We start from the raw sequence: 17,432 nt of genomic DNA on the forward strand, positions 1-17,432 counted from the left end.
ATAAGAAGCTAAAAGAAGAACAGATCCTGCCAGAGGGGGGCACACAATTATTTAAGTGTGCTAGGTTTACAATCTTTCACCCTGGTGGTAGATGTCCTTTAAGTAGGAGAAGGGTGAAGTATCACCATCCCATACACATTTCTTAATTTCGGTTTGTGTATATTTACTAAATACTGTCTGATATGGATAAATGCACAATATAACTTATTAAGTCTTGTATGAAAAATCTGCATGTAGTCCCATATGTACTAAATTCCCCACTATCCTTCCATCACAAGTGCACATCCTAGTTTTATGTGCCAATTTGGATAATCCCAAAGTCAGCTTTTAGTTATAGTTTAAAACGCTCTACTTTCCCTGAAGCCTGTGCAAACCCTTCTGTCTGGAGCGAATCCAGGATCTCCCTCCCTCCCCACTGGAATCATCCACGCCATTTAGATCCCAGTCAGGTGCAGGGGCATCCCCCCTCTAAACAGGAGGAGTGGGGAGTGGAGCAGTTCCCTCCACCTATCCAGGATCATGTGGCTCCAGAAAAACGGAACAATCAAATAGCACTGAGTGCCAAATACACAATGGACTCGCTAGATGGGGATGAAAAATCACTGCAGTATGCTGAGGATAGATTGCAGCCAGCCTCTGGCTCTGCTCTTGTCTCCCTGTAGTTCTGCATTCTCCAGCCTCAGCTGGGGTGGATGTGACCTGTAGTGGTGTCTGTGCACATTGCTGTTTGCAGAAGAGTTTGGGTGAAGAATGAAAGATGTTACCTTGTTGGGAGGGTTTCTACCCCACTCTTTCTCTGGAAGTCCCTGCCTGTGAGTCAGCTGTACTTTTACTATCCTAATAGACACCTCAGGACTCCAGCTTAAGTGCCCTTCTGGTTCTAGGAGCAGCCAGGCACAAAGTAGGGAAGAAAAGGTGGGGGTGTCCTATACTGTCCAGGAACTACAAGAAGATGAAGCCAAGCTGGGGTGAGGCTGAGACATGGGAGATATAAGCACTACCAGGGGAGGACCTGCTTCCCCACAAGCTTCTAACTTTTACCATAAAAGACGGGAGACATCTGGAGACCCCAATACCCCAACTACCAAAGAGGTAAGTACACAACATTTCCCTAAGAGTGCAGGCTCGTCAGCAGTGCCCCACACTTTGCTTATCATCCATGCTTTCTATCGTTTACCTTCCCCTTTCCATTGTTTATGTGATTGTTACAATGTTGCTACTTACTGCTACCTTATGACACATGCAATACATAGAAACTTTACAATAATACAAATACACAAAATTCAAACAACTCGATAAACCTAGTGGCTACTGCCAGCCTCATCAACTGACCACCACATGACACCAGCTATGTGCTTCCATGTCCTGATCTGCAAGGCTTTATATATGTAGTCAGGTTAGTTCATGGTTACATGTATTATTTCTATCCTGTTATAATCCAATATAAGCAGTGCATGGCATATGCTGGGGTGCAACTAATACCTGCAATGAAAGAGTTAAGGAATTCTAGCAAGGAAACCAAGCAATGTAAACAGTGCACCTTATGCATCCTCAGCATAACACAAATCTCCAGGGACAAATCCAGTTAAGATTTGGCTGTTTTCCCCGTCTGTAGCCACTGACAGAGAATCTATAGCAATAGTGGAATAGTCTGAAGAGGTTAGGAATATCAAAGAATTTTGCAGTTAAATGTCCTATGCCCTGTGTGATCTCCAGTCACTGCTGGTACTATTCTTCACAGAAGTGAATAGAATCAGTTGTGGCATTGACATAAATTACAATGAGGCATCACATTATAATCAGATTCTTATTCTATGAAGGTTTTTCTGGAGAAAATAGCCTATTGAAGAAACCACATGTATAGTTGCATCAGATCATTAGTTGGTTCCTTTTAAGAGTATAAGGAACAGACATTTAATTGGATCAACATTGGTAAGCGCCACATATTGTGCTCCGTGGTATGAGAATTAGTACAATGTCTTATCTACAATGTGTATTATACTTACTTGGAAAGTGAGTTTAACATTATAGAGATAAACTTATCTAAAATGAATCTGACCAGGACATGAAACATGAAACTTACTACCAACTACTCCTGACATTGAGCTGTAATTCTCATTTTTGGCGAGAACACATTCCATAGCATTGTATACAGATTGTTCTCACTCCTCAGTCCCTGTTTCTAGGGGCTCACAATATAATCTCAGTATGCCAATACCAATGTATTGATATTGATATCACTATTCCACAGCTAATGGATTACTACCCCGTCCCTTGGAGCTCAATGCTATATCTTTATATAATATATACATATTAGGGAATAGGGAGTTAATGGAACATGGGGAAAAAGTAGATTGAACATATTTTTCCCAAAATCCATTAAAATGTAATTGTGGAAAAAGTTTCAGTAATAGTGAAGGCCAAAAATTCTGGTGTCATCTGGTACCACAGTGTGAGATAACAATAGCTTTGCTGTTTATTATTGGATGGGTGTGGGGTTAAGGAATCTCAGTCCCTGAAGAACCTCTATGGATAATAAAACTTCATAAATTGTGCCGTTTACCATAGAACTTTTAGCAGTTGCTAGTTGTGGAAATGGGCAAAAGTGCTGAGTAACACGTATACGTTTTAAAACACTGAAGAAACAGTGTGAGCAATATAAGTGGTCAACCAGAGCTTCATTAGATAAACTTTGATCTGCTGCCACTGACTACTATCTCCACTTTGCGCAGTTTACTTTTCGAGTGTGCAGGGTCTTCAACTATCTGGCGCACCCCGCACTGCTCGGAAAGTGTGCACCTTGTATTTTTAGATGCACCTTTAACACACTGGGGCTCATTTACTGAGGGTCGTGCTGCTCACTTTTGTTGGACTGTTCCCCTTTTTCAGGGATTGCACGGCTTAAACAGGTATTTAACAGGTGTCTGCGCTGGGATTTCGGCGCACACAACTGGTTTTTGGCGTAGCTGCGTTGGCTTTTATGCAACACAAATTGCGATCCGACTAATTCGGACTGAGCATGGGATTTAACTTTCAAATTGTGTCACAAGCTAATACACTTACATGCACCACAGAGAAGATGGTGAACACTGTCATACCTGAGCAGGAAAGCGACACATCTTAGAAAATCATGGTAGAGTGCATCATCGTCGAACAATGCACTTTCGGTGAACTCCAGCGGACAGCAAGTAAATGAGCCCCACAGTGTGCTTCACAATTCTGTTGAGTAGCAGTATTATATGTGTCACAATGTCTGACTAAGCACTAATACGCCCATCAAGGTGTACAATTTTTCTGTCTTGTCTGCACAATGCAGCTGCAACACAAAACTGGCAAAGACACTTCTTAAAAACTTGTGCAAAGGTCCAAAGACATTCATTTCAGTGAAAAGTATAACAGAAAACTGGTACAGCAAGTGTAATAGATCTGGCCCATTATGTCTCCTCTGCAAAACTACTGCATTAAACTTAAATCTGTTATGCTCAAGAAACTTGGCTAAACTTTTCCTCTTCCATTCCTAACAAATTTGTCCCACATCCCCCAACAAATACTCCTCATGATCAACTGGGTTCTACCGTCACATCTTGTAGAATGAGCTGTTCTTCTCCTGGTAAACTAAATGGTTTTGCCCATGAGACACTTGATTTTTCTGCCCTGAAAAACTTGGCTTTTCTTACGATGGTGAACTTGGCTGTTCTGCTGAAAGTATGCTAAATGTGACTATTATAACCCTGGTTTCAACTCAACTATATTTACTCTACTAATAAACTATATTCCTTCACTTCTTGCAATCTTGGCATTGCTGTCTGTCTCTGACATACTCAACTCTTCACTAATCTAACCAACTAAGTTTTCACATTTAACATACTTGAATATCAAGCCTTTGACAATTCCTTTATACAGAAAACTAAACAAAGTATCCAATTCACAATTATGGATTCCTTCAATTGGAACACAGTTAATAACCCCCTATACATCTAGGCCACAACTTCACTGCAGTTCCTTCCCTTAGATGACAGCCCAGATCTCCTTATCCAAATGGTGACCAAGTTGTTCAGCCACTTTTTTTGGAGATAAGGTCTAGGTCTAAGGCTTCATACACACGACTGTGTGCACATTGGGGCTGGAACCCTGACTAAGCACACAGCCGGGTGGAGTAGGGAGTGGGAGTGAACGCTCCTCACCCCTCCCCTCTCAATTCAAAGACTATATTTTACGTTGAAGCTGCCTGGCTCAATTATAGTTCAGATGGAAAAACGATCAATAAAATCAAAGCATTTTTAATGTAAAACTATGGGGCCCTGTGCTAGCCGTGAAAAAAAACATTGTCGTTTGGCGAGAACACAAACAGAAAATCTGGTCATGTGCAAGTAGCCTTATTCATACAGTATGTGCCACTAGGTCCAACTACTACAATTCTTAGGTGACTTAGGTGTTATGTTTGAGTCTGATTAAATGAATATTACTGTATGTATTTGCTGTTCTATTTTACATTACTAATTCTAGTGTTCTCACCTATATATGGCACAGTGGTTTGCACTATCATATGGAGTCAAGTCCTGCCAATAGCATTTCCTAAAAAGATAACCGGAAAAAAAAGCACTGTTTTAATATTATTCTGCAGATATCCTTCTATACAGAAGCTGCGGCATGAAAACACATAAAGGTGTCCTGTAGTTGGTTTTAGAGGCATATATTTCTGCCGCAGTTGGTTTGAGTGACTGCTTAATGAATTTATTGCTTAAACAGTTCCACCACTTCAGTTTTATCTGATTGTCGGACATCCACATTAGTAATTCTATGACAAATTGTAGTGGATTTTGAATTTGCATAGTCATGTGACCATAGCATCACCATGATTTTTGTATTGACTTTCAGTTATTGAAAAAAAGGTTATCAGTTCATCAACTTACAGATTCCACGTAAAAATACACTTTGTTACAATTTGTTTTATACATCACAGCAAAATTCTGCAATTCCAGTCACTTTGTGTTCTGAGCCAGTCATAAGTTACATCCTGTAGATGTTTTATTAAAATGTAAAATACAAAACACAACTTTGATCGTAACAATAAATGCAACATAAATACAAAGGGCAGATTTTTTAAAAATTGTTGTTACAGAATTCTGATGTCATTTTTTCCCCAAAAATATCTAAATTTCCTCATTCATAAATTTTACATAGTTCTTAGACGCTTTTGTATGATAAATGGGGTGTGGTCTCATTAAAGGCAAGGTGTGACTAAGCAAGGAAAAGTGTGTGCACCAAAAATTATGCAAATACACTTTTGGCAATTTTGGAAATTTCTATCATAAACTACAGAAACTAATAGCAGCTGCAAAGAACAATTTGTACTGTGTTATATTTATCACCCAGCATTCGACAAAGTGATACATTTTCTGGAGTATAAAACTGTCTACTCTTCCCATTCTCAAATTTTTTCTCCCACACACAATTGGGGGGAATTATAAAGGCTTGTACCGAATGACAAAGTGGCAACTGTGATTCTCCACCCCTTCCTTATTCCACTTACAAGCCAAGTGCACATGGAGGCAGTGGGCCATGTCAGCACAGTAGAGCAGTGAGTGGGCCATGTAGCATAGTTCTACCTGATTCACTCCCTGCTAATATAGAATTGTCCAGCCGCACCCGGTCAGACAGATACCAGCCTCTTTGTAAATCTGGTGCGACCTGTGGTGTGAGGTTAACACCAATCTGATTGATAAACCCCCCACCCCCCAATATGTTCAAAAGTGGACTAATAAATTCACACCGCCTCATTCACAACTACTAGCCACTTTTTTCAAATAAATAATGCCAAAAATAATGATACTATATACAATACTCCCAGAACACAAGTCACACCACTTATAATATAAACAACCTACTTAAAAAAACATAAACCGTACCCTCAAATTAACATAAACCATGCCCTGCTATTTGTGTCAACAGAACACACACCCACTAATATCATTAATCATACCCCCTCAAATTAACAGAAACCTTGAAAACATATTGTACATAGTAAAAATACAAATAAACATTGAAAAATACCAAAAAAAACACACAATTCCGTAGCTCTTCCTCACAGACACCAGTCAAACATCGTAAATTTGTATTAAAGAGTCCAGACCAGTGTCCGAGTATCAGTTCAATTAAAGGTCCAAAATGCCACTACTGCTTCGTTGGACTGGGAACCCTGCCCGCCTCCTGCCCGCCCAACTAGCACTCCACTCCTGTCCATCCAGCTCCAAAGAAGGCATAGTAAAAGCCTTCATTGACTCCACCTTCAAAATAGTGAGTACAGCTTTGGAGTATAATGCAGGATTTATTTAGGATTTGTTCAAATATAGTAGTATAAAATTACTCAATGTCTTGCCGTGACAATTTCAGAAGTACTGGCTCAATTAATCTTGTATTTTTTCGGTGAGTTTTTCAAGATTTTCGTCTCCACTTGCGATCCCTGGCCTGCTGCTGCTAACACCAAGGGCCTCCCCTTCACCATCTGACTTGAGATCTATTACCACACACCAGGAGTGCCTCATGGGATTCACTTCAGTATACTGCGGCCTCCCCCTCTTTTTGCATCTCCCCGCTGATCCTAACAGGCATGGACAAGACCTGTTCTCCTTGACCGAGGCACTCATGCCATATACCTAGCGCTAGGCCATACTACAGGGGTGTCAAACTCATTTTCACCGGTGGCCACATCAGCCTCGTGGTTGCCTTAAAGGGGCCAAATGTAATTTTATTACTGTAAAATTGTATTTATACAGAATTATTATTACAATCAGCCCTATAAGGGCAACCACAAAGCTGAACGTATTGTAAAATAACAATAACCTGAGGTGTCGTTCACACATGGTGATTGTGTTGCATTTCAAAACACACAGACTTTTCCTGCATTTACTAAATGCGATGCAAACACAATCTTATTTCAATAGAACCTATCTAATAGGTGAAGAGTGTGTTCGTTATGAAGAGCAACCACAATGCAATAGCCAAGTGTGAATGCAGCCTCAGACATTGGCATGGCCATTATGTGTCCCCACAGCAACCAATAGCCAGAGTACCCTCACAGCAGCCAGAAGGCCCCACCAAACAGCCACAGTGCCCCGGCAACAGCAGCCACAGTGCTCAGGCACCACCCTTGCACCTCACATTCCGCCCAGCAGCAGCCACGGTGCCCCACACCTCCCCAGAAGCAGCCAAAGTGACCTGTCACCCCCAGCATACCCCTTCCCCCTAGCAGCAGCCACAGTGCACCACATCAGTGACCCCCCTCACTCAGAAGCTGCAGTGCCCTTCATCTTTGCTCCCCTGCCCCAGCAGCCACACTGCCCCTTATCAGTGTCCTCTCCTCCAGCAGCCCCTTATCAGTGCCCCTTACCCCAGCAGCCACACTGCCCCTTATCAGTGCCCCCTCCCCCAGCAGCCATATTGCCCCTTATAAGTTCTCCCTCTCCCAGCAGCCACACTGCCGCTATGAGTGCCCCCTCCCCCAGCAGCCACAGTGCCCCTTATCAGTGTTCTCTTCCCTCCCCCAGCAGCCACAGTGCACCCTATCAGTGTCCCCTCCCCCAGCAACCCCTTATCAGTGCCCCCTCAACCAGCAGCCACACTGCCCCTTATCAGTGCCCCATCCCCCAGCAGCCACACTGTCCCCTATCAGTGCGCCCCCAGCAGCCACAGTGCCCCTTATCAGTGTCCTCTCCCCTCCCCCAGCAGCCACAGTGCCCCTTATTAGTGTCCTCTCCCCTCCCCCAGCAGCCAGAGTGCCCCTTATCAGTTCCCTCTCCCCTCACCCAGCAGCCATAGTGCCCCTTCTCAGAGCCACACTGCCCCTTATCAGTGTCCCCTCCCTCAGCACCCCCTTATTAGAGCCCCTCCCCCAGCAGCCACACTACCCCTTATCAGTGCACCCTCTCCCAACAGCCACACTGCCCTCTATCAGTGCCCCCGTTCCCCAGCAGCCCCAGCGCCCCTTATCAGTCTACCCTCCCCCAGCAGCCACAGTGCCCCTTATCAGTGCCCTCTCCCCTCCCCCGGCAGCCTCTGTTTCCCTTATCAGTGCCCCCCCTCCCCTAGCAGCCACAGTGCCCCTTATCAGTGTCCTCTCCCTTCTCCCAGCAGTCACAGTGCCTTTTATCAGTGTCCTCTCCCCTCCCCCAGCAGCCACCAGTGCCCTTTATCAGTGTCCTCCCTCCCCCACCAGCCACAGTGCTCCTTTTCAGTCTCCTCTCTCCTCTCCCAGCAGCCACAGTGCCCCTTATCAGTGTCCACACTCCACCCCCAGCAGCCACTGTGCCCTGCTGTGGGAAAAATTCACTCACGTCTTCTTCGTCCTTACTCCTGTGTGCGCCCACTCCGAAGCTGGCTCACTTGCTGTGATGTCATCACAGGTGCTGGCTTCTGAGCCGGTGCGTACAATGGGTGCACACAGGAGCTACGAAGAAGAGGACGTATGTGGCTTCGGGGCAGTGGGGAAAGGTGAGTATCGGGGTTACCCGGCCACTATGCTTCGCTCCCGACGAGCGCAGCATAGGGCAGTGAGACGGGCCGGATAACACAAGGCTGCAGCCTGGATTTGCTCTGTGGGCCTTTTGTTTGACACCCGTGGTTTAAGGTAATGTCCATTGCATTATAGGAACTGTTAGAAAGATGTCTGTCTACAGGCTTGCTGACTGTTGCAATACTGGATAAGTATTGTATGTGACTTCACCAGCAGAACACTGAATGCAGCTAGGGAATATACTACAGGTTTTCACTAAGGATAAGTACAATTTAAGTATTGTACACATTGAGGGGAATGCATTAAAACTGGCATTTTGCATGCTAGACTTTACCCTCCCAGAATCGGACGTCACAAAACTGGCAGAGACTACAGAAAAAGTCTTTGCCCAGTCTAAATAGGTCCAACCTGGAGGAGATTTAGCTATTGTATCCACTATAGTAAACATGGTGAGCCAAGGTGTTCATAGCCCAACCGGCCTCCTGCCTATCCTATTAACAACCCACTTGTGCCCACCAAGCTCCGGAGAAAGGATAGTAAAAGTCCAAATTGACTCCACCATCAGAGTAGTGAGTACAGCTTTGGAGTATAATGCAGGATTTATTCAGGATTTGTTTACGGTAATTAAAGTATTTATAAAATTAAATACTTTTTTAAATACTTCTTGCCCTGACAGTTGCAGGAGCACTGGCTCAATGTATCTTGTATTTTGTCTGTAATTGCAGCTCCACTCTGTCACCTATTAATCGTTCTCTTTATTTTAGTTTTGCAGGTTGTGACCGGATCCCCAGGAGTTATGCAGAATACAGGGAGCTTCTGCGTCCTCTCTCCTACCCTCCTCATTCATTGTCTAACGCTCCCCCTTGCTGGATTCTTCCAGGTAAAATCCCACCAAAACTATTTATTGCTTTCATATAGATGCATAGTTTAATAGTCATAATAAGGAAATACTCGTGATCTTATATCCAATAAATTCACTGGGCAAATCTTTAAAAAAGCTCTAAACCTGAACCAAAAACATATTAAAACACCCTCATATATCAGTGCTGTCCCACATTCAGAAGACAGTGGGGCTTATTTACTAAGGGTCCCGCGGATCGCACTTTCGTTGGATTTTAGAAATTTTCTGGATTTGTTCCACTGTGACCGCTATTTAGAAGGGGTTTGTGTCACACACGATCAAAGGGCGGGCCGTCGGATGAAACGAGGGATTCGGACTGAGCCCTGGATTTAATATTCAAATTGTGTCGCAACCAATGCACTTACATACACCAGGAAGAAGATGATGGACTCCGGCGGACCTGAGCACGGAAGCGACAGATGCAGGAAATCGGGCGCAATATCTTTGGGAATCGCGCCTGAGTGCGTGATCGTCGGACACTCCGTATTTTGGGAACTCCGTCAGCCGGGTAAGTAAATGTGCCCCAGTATTCTAATACAAATGGTAAGTTTGTTGTAGTTTTGTAGTTAGGTTATTTGAATGTTTCATTTGGTATTTGTGAATTATACACAACTCAAAGATATCCTCAATACAATGCTGGTTAAACCATATCAAACACATGTAAATCAAAGAACTATTGTAATGCAGTCAATTTGTATCTTATATCGGTTACACTAATACCAATGTTTGTATTTGTTGTTAAAAACTCAATAAAAATTAGTTGAAATGAAGACTTGTCTCTCTGACACTATGTGACTGACCCTACAATGCTGAGATTTGTATCGCTATATTGATGGAATAGTTACTAGTTTTTTTGTTTTATTTTTATTTCTTTGATGTAATTTTAAATAACAGAGATTTATATATATGTGCATTACCACATTTATGCATTCAGTTATATGCCGCCCCCCTCATGCACAAATTTATATGCAGCACCACCTAATGAATGAAAATATATGCAGCACCTCCTCATGTATTAATCAATATGTATCATTCAATTCTATGTTGGCATCCTAAAATGTATATCCATTACTCCACCATCAATTAAGTTATATCTAATGACTACATTTTTATCTAGCTCCCCCTTGTGAATTAATGTATGCAGCACCCTCTTAATTTAAATGCAGAACTTCCCCAATAATGAGTATATATGCAATACCCCTCATTAATTTGAATATATATGCATTCAGTTATATGCCGCCCCCCTCATGCACAAATTTATATGAAGCACCACCTTATGAATGAAAATGTATGCAGCACCTCCTCATGTATTCATCAATATGTATCATTCATTTCTATTTTGGCATCCTATCAAATACTAATTTTAAGAAGCATCTCCTGATCAATAAAATGTATATTCAGAACTCCACCTTCAATTAAGTTATATCTAATGACTACATTTTTTATCTAGCTCCCCCTTGTGAATTAATGTATGCAGCACCCTCTTAATTTAAATGCAGCACTTCCCCAATAATGAGTATATATGCAATGCCCCTCATTAATTTGAATATATATGCAGCACATTCTCATTAATTAACTTTTATACTCATGAATTAATAAATATTTAACACCCACTCATTTAATAATTGACATGCATTACCAAATGTAGTGCCGCCAGGCTGTAGCCAATTATAAAACAATAAAAGTGGGTCATAGAGGTTCCCCTTCTTGCAGTTGCAGAAGGATGCAGGTGGTACAATGAAGTCATCACATCACCTGTGCAATAAAGAGGGTGCACACAGAGCTATATCTGCTGCACTGCTCCCTGAATCAAAAGCATCTGTGTCTTAAATAAACAGATGCTATTGATTCAAGTATCAGAGGTATGGACCTGCCAATTAACTCTTAGAAGGCCATACCTCTGCTGGGCTATTGATCCTCATATAAAAGCAGAGTAAGCTTGTAGCCTAACTCTACACAAACCTATATATTTAGCGTTAACATCAAAACCCCTCTGCCATTTTTTTCAAACTCCCAAAACTCAAGTGCAAAAGGCCCATCAGAGAAGCCTATTCTGATGAGTAACCAAGATCTTGAATCTCCCTGATGTTTAAGTTCAATGCTGCTCAGCGGTGGTATAACAAAACTTTTGGGGGCCGATATACCTAAACCCTTACCACTTCCCCCATCCCTACATTATACTTGAATCATATATATATATATATATATATATATATATATATATATATATATACTACACACACATATACACTACGGAGGACATTTTTCATTGGATTCCCTGAAGTTAAAAATTACTTTTAAAAATTAAGTTTTTTGCACTCTTTAATATTAAAAAGTCACACAGGGCTATTCCCACAACTTCAATATAAAGGCTTAAACATAGAAGCTGAGATATAGCAAAGCCATGTAAAGCCAAATTTATGACTAGCAACTTTTTTTTTTTTTTTAAAAGGTTGCATAAAAAGGCCCTTAGGCACTCCACCTCCCAGTTGGCATATATGCTGTGAGTTTTCTACATTTTGTAACTTTTTATGTGACTTTTTAAAGAGTTGCATAAAGTCATCATTTAGCTTTATACTGTAATTCACTAGCTGTGTGTCTATGTTGGAACCACTATATTGAAGTGGCGGGAATAGCAAATACACCCACATATCTGTACAATACTGCAAATATGCCTGCATTGAATATACCACTCATGTAAATATATACCAGAAAGGAATATATTGCAAAATCATGTAATGAGACAAACAGGCCATGTGACCAATAGACATACTGGGACCACTAAGAACTGCCAGTTTTGATAATAATGTCAGCCATATACAACTTGATATTGGACCTTTCTTATCATCATTTTAAAATACCCTTTACAATCATCATAGAAAGAGAGTACATATCTTATATCACAAGTGTAAGACACAAGGCCACTGGCCAAATCTGTCCCAAGGCCTTGTGTTATCTGGCTCGTCTTCCTGCCCCTATACTACATTAGTGTGGAGAGCAGCGTAGGCCCACGGTTCTCTGATAGTCATCTTTCAAGCTCCCACAAGGCAGGAGCAGTCCTCCTCTCCTTTGTGTGCCAGCTGCACACAGCTCTGAAGATGGCAGATGCGATGAGTCAAATGGAACAGAGCTACAAACAGACAGTGTGACAGATGGACATATTGGGGCCACTAAGAACCACAAGTCAAGAAAGGTGAATATGTGTTCCACAGACAAAAGGAGGGAGAGTGGAAATTTGAATGGAGGGGGCATACATTGGTGGCAGGAGCTATTATAATGGCCCTCTTTTCTGTGTCCTTTAAAGGAGGCTACAGAAAAAAAACTATTATGACTATTTGATACTGTGGGGAAATGTAACTATTGGCTGCAGGGTCACTGTGACTATTTGCTACTTTGGGGCAGGTAAAACTTAATCATAAGACATATCGCTCTCTATGCCCATATAAGGGTCATGTCCAAGTCTTTGGCAGGAGAGATATCTTCTGGCATTCCCCTTAAATACATACTTCCTAACACTAGAACTTATTCCATCCCCTTATGTGCCCACACACATCTTAATGCCTCCCATGCTGTCACCTCCAAATGTGTAATGCCCTCCTTTGTGCCCCCCTAAACTGTATAATGCCCTTTCCTTTCTATATCCCCATTCAATGTTAACCCTGACCCCAATGTTGCCACTGTTTTTTATAAAACCAGGGCAGGGGTGTCGATGCCCCTGTACCACCATATTTAAAAAATAAAAAACAGGTCGGAGATTGTGTCCGCATCTATTAATAAATTCCCCCCAATATGCTGGGTTCCCTACTTACAAGGATGGTCATCTGAATTTTACACCTCATTATGTCTTCTCTGCTTGCTGCATAAATCCTGGCTGTCTATATTTAACAGGAGACATTAGATCTTTATTGGTATATATGAAATGAGCTTCAATGAAATCTGGCTATTTATACCCCAACCTCCTACTCCATAAATGGTATGATCTTCTAACAAAAATGGGAGAATTGGCCTGGAACCACAGAATGTTTTGTTACACTGAGCTTTAGTGGAGCTGATCGACTCATACGTCACTATAATGGAAAAGAAGAGCAGGGGTTGACCCTCATTTAAAAGGCATCACACATGGTTATAAAACTGCTCCTTTTGTTTAATATACAGTTTTGTTATTTATGTTATCTGTGTTTATCTTAGATACATCTTTCATTTTTGTGGCCCATGTGTGAGTGTGTCATTTGGGAAAAATGGATGTTAAAAATTTTTGCAAAAAAATATTTGTCTGTCTGAGGCCTTAAAGAAAATCTACCATGGGGAATCTACTTTCTGAGCATTTCCCTGTCTGGGCTGTAGGGATCCAGCTTGTGCACAGCTCAAATAATGCCGGAGATATGCTGGATGCTGGTGACAGGTTAGCCTCCACACCCCCCCTGAGCTCTCGCAGGCTACTCCTTGCCCCCAGTAGCCTTGGAACTCAATTAGCATATTGACAAATTAAACTTTAATTCTGCAGCAGCTGCATCCCTGGATTAGTCAAAAACTGAATGCAGCTGCTGCCTTTGCCTTTGACTAAATTAATCGTAAAAAGTAAAAACTAAGAAACTAAGAAATTAATCTAATATAGATTAGGATATTTTCCCTGAAAGTCTTGAGTTTCCTAAATTGTAGCCTAGTTGTTCTCACTTAACCTTTCTGCAAAAGATATTTCAAAAGCGTTCACGGTAAAGATAGGGTCTCCTGCAAGTAGCTTCTGTCCATACTGGCTATCCAACTTAATCTGTCTAATGGGGTAACACAGCTGGGGCCCTTGGTAGTCAACATGAAACCCTTTATAAGTGACAGTTTATTTCCCCAAGGCATATTTACTGGACACAAATACAAAACACAGAAACTGCACATTATTTCATCTTTTCATTTACCTTTGTCATATTTGTCTTATACTGTATAATAATTACAACACATATGGAAAAACTGCTCTGAATCTTGTAGGAGCTAACCATATCCTTGCCCTTACAGTCCATGACAGGTTGCAACACAACTGGCTGGAAAAGCAACCCCCACCTTTGCGCTGTATGTAAAGTTAAAGTATTGTTAAGACCTGTCCCATTTTGCCACACTTAAGCCAAATATGAAATGTATTAGTAGAAGATCATTCTGGCATCACAAACAGTAATGACAACCATAATTCCAACTTGCCTTTAACATTCTTTTGGGAGATTACTGTTCATTACTAAATATACCTGTAAAACAAGGATTAATCTCCCTAGAATTCTCTTCCTGTGTATTATATGTGGACATATAACAAGATATTTCAGGGTCCATACACCAACATTGAAGTAAAGGCAGTATGTGTTGTGAGTCACTTTTAACTAAAGTTTACAGATAAATAATTGTTAACAATTGCTTTTCTTCTAGATTGCTCAGGCTGAACTCCAGAAGACATGTTCAAGATCCACAGAGGAAAATCTTCCCACTGGTTGTCAGCAAGTTTGTCAGTGCAGACCCCCTCCATTACTGCCTCCACCTCCTCCTCCACCACCACCGCCAAGACTCCCTGCCCCCAGTGAGTACCCCATGACCACCAGTGAGTACAAAAAGTGTGTTATGTCATGTATTTTATATGTCTTGGGTAGATGTGCTCTGAAATTGAATACTCCAACCATATTGGTGAATATTGCAATAATGTTGTATACCAGAGAGCTAGGAAGAATGGTTCTTGTATGATGGAGGACATGTCATGTTCCTTCTTGTTAGGTGAGCTGAAGTATGTATAGGGTTGGGGGTAAGGCTAAAAGTTAAAAGAATGCAGTTTTATTTCACAAACAAAAGACAAAGGGGCTTCTTTACTAATGGTCCCAATGATCGCATTTTCGTCAGCTTTTAGAAATTTTCACGATTTGCGCTGGGGATTGTGTCGCACGCGATCGGATTTTGGCGCAATCGCGCCAACATTCATGCGTCGTCGGATGATCCGATTCGGACTGAGAGCGGGATTTAACTTTGAAATTGTGTTGCAAGACATGCACTCTCATACGCCGGGAACAAGAAGGTGAACTCCGGCGGACCTGAGCGGGGAAGCGACAGATACAGGAAATCGGGCGCACAATCTTTGTGAATCACGGCAAATTTAATTCCGGTCGGACAACGCACAGCGGGCATCGCACAGGACCGGGTAAGTAAATGTGCCCTAAAGTGCTGAATACCACATCAAGAAATGTTTGAGAAGACCCATGTTTAAGGCTATGTCAAGCTGCCATCTTGAAAACTTTCATATTGGATCAAAGATAAGTTTTTTCAATGGGAAGGTGGCTTTGCAGCATATCAAAGAAAACCACAATAATATTTGCATACCTCTCTACAACTTTTCTTTGTGATGCACAGTTATTTGACGTATTCTCCATGGTGCTGAACACAGAACTGAAGGTATTGCTATCTTTGTTCTTAACTTTTAACCATAATAGATATTGCAAATCTGTGGCAATGGAGAATTCTGTGATATGCTACATGGTCAGCTCACCATTCAGTTCTTTTATCCAATAAGGTGGCCTAAAAGATAGGCTCTCTCAACCATTACTCTGAAATAAATTAATATCTGAGGACTTTTGACTCACTATGTATTATATCTTAAGGTGTTGAATAGTTTGCCAAAGTGGAGGGGGTGTACGTTTTGGGTGAGCTTAATTGGGTGCTAGTTGTGTAAAGTATTGGATTGTAGATGCACAGAGTCATCCATTAAGATAAGAGCCTTTTTACCCCATTTTAACCCTTGTAAACAGTCAACTTGTAGCCAAAACTAGACTCTATGGAAGACAAATGCAGCAAAGCATAAAAAGTTATTGATGCTATGAAAATAGGGGAAAAAGTAAAGATTTAAAGAGCAAAACAAAGAAACAAATATCTCACATAGAGGGAAGACTATAAACAACAGATAGCAATAACAGCATCCTGCACCTTCACTAGAAGCAATAAAATCCAACTAGAAAAAAAAAATCTTAGAACATTGAAAACCTTAAAAGAAACCTACCACCTTACTAGGTGTATCCGGTGGCAGGTTCCTCTAATGTATAGAAGTATAGCCCTTTTTAGGGCTAATTCTTTCGTGGCCCAGAACTTTAAAAAAATTGAATTCCCCCAATATGCAAATTTCCTAAAGAGGCTAGTGGGGCATGGAGTAGCCGAAGCTGAGGCTACACGGAGCGGCTACTCCACGCCCCAGTAGCCTCTTACGTTCCGCCTACCAATGCATCTTCAGCGCACAACTGCTAGTCCGCGATGCTGGGTTCTGCACATGCTCAGAACGCAGACCTGCGGCTGTGCAGTGTCGGCTCTGAAGCCAAAGCTACTGTGCATGTGCAGAACCCAGCTTCGAGGACGAGTGCGTGCAGCTCCTTGTAGTTGTACGCTGAAGATGCATTGGTAGGCGGAACGCAAGAGGCTACTGGGGCGTGGAGTAACCGCAACGGGTAGCCTCAGCTCCAGCTACTCCACGACCCAGTAGCCTCTTTAGGAAATTTACATATTGGGGGAATTAAAATTTATAGAAGTTCTGGCTCATGAAAGAATTAGCCCAAAAAAGGGCTATACTACTATACACTAGAGGAACCTGCCACCGGATCTACCTTAATAGGTAGATCCGTGATGGTAGGTTTCCTTTCAAGTGTAAATAGAGTTTTAACATAGTTTTATAAATCAATAGTGCAGATGATAATAGTAATCTCTTACGCATTCTTTATTATGCAGAAAAATAGTACGAAGGTACATCAATCCAAGATTCCCCACATAGGGGGAAAAAACAAGATGATAATACCCACAGCGTGGAAATATCAAAAGAAATATCAAAACAAATATCAGTGGAACACATGATCAGATGTGGCACTCTAAGCCTATTTATCCCATACAGGGGTGAAGAGAGAAAAGAGCAAGAATAAGTCCACCATAGAAAATAAGGTCCTACAGGCAATATTAATATTAAAAAGTATTATCGTAGCAATGACCTTATGATGTATAGTCAGAAAAACTGTAATTACC

The 17,432-nt window shown here is 41.7% G+C and overlaps 1 protein-coding gene across 4 annotated transcripts in view; it reads left to right on the forward strand.

Moving 5' to 3' along the window:
* The first annotated feature begins 413 nt into the window (after positions 1-413).
* The window catches only part of PRIMA1 (proline rich membrane anchor 1), a 70,305-nt gene continuing 53,286 nt past the window's right edge, over positions 414-17,432 (forward strand). Inside the window, exons 1-3 of one of the 4 annotated variants that reach the window (XM_072116297.1) lie at positions 414-1,092; positions 9,277-9,392; positions 14,820-14,988. In XM_072116297.1, the coding sequence (XP_071972398.1) occupies positions 9,309-9,392; positions 14,820-14,988 (253 nt within the window). In that variant the 5' untranslated portion in view covers positions 414-1,092; positions 9,277-9,308. The remainder of the gene's footprint in view (positions 1,093-9,276; positions 9,393-14,819; positions 14,989-17,432) is intronic. The other 3 variants (XM_072116295.1, XM_072116298.1, XM_072116296.1) reach the window with 3 other exon arrangements.

The sequence above is a fragment of the Engystomops pustulosus genome, chromosome 7 (genome assembly GCF_040894005.1).
Source record: "Engystomops pustulosus chromosome 7, aEngPut4.maternal, whole genome shotgun sequence".
Taxonomy (NCBI): Eukaryota; Metazoa; Chordata; class Amphibia; order Anura; family Leptodactylidae; genus Engystomops; species Engystomops pustulosus.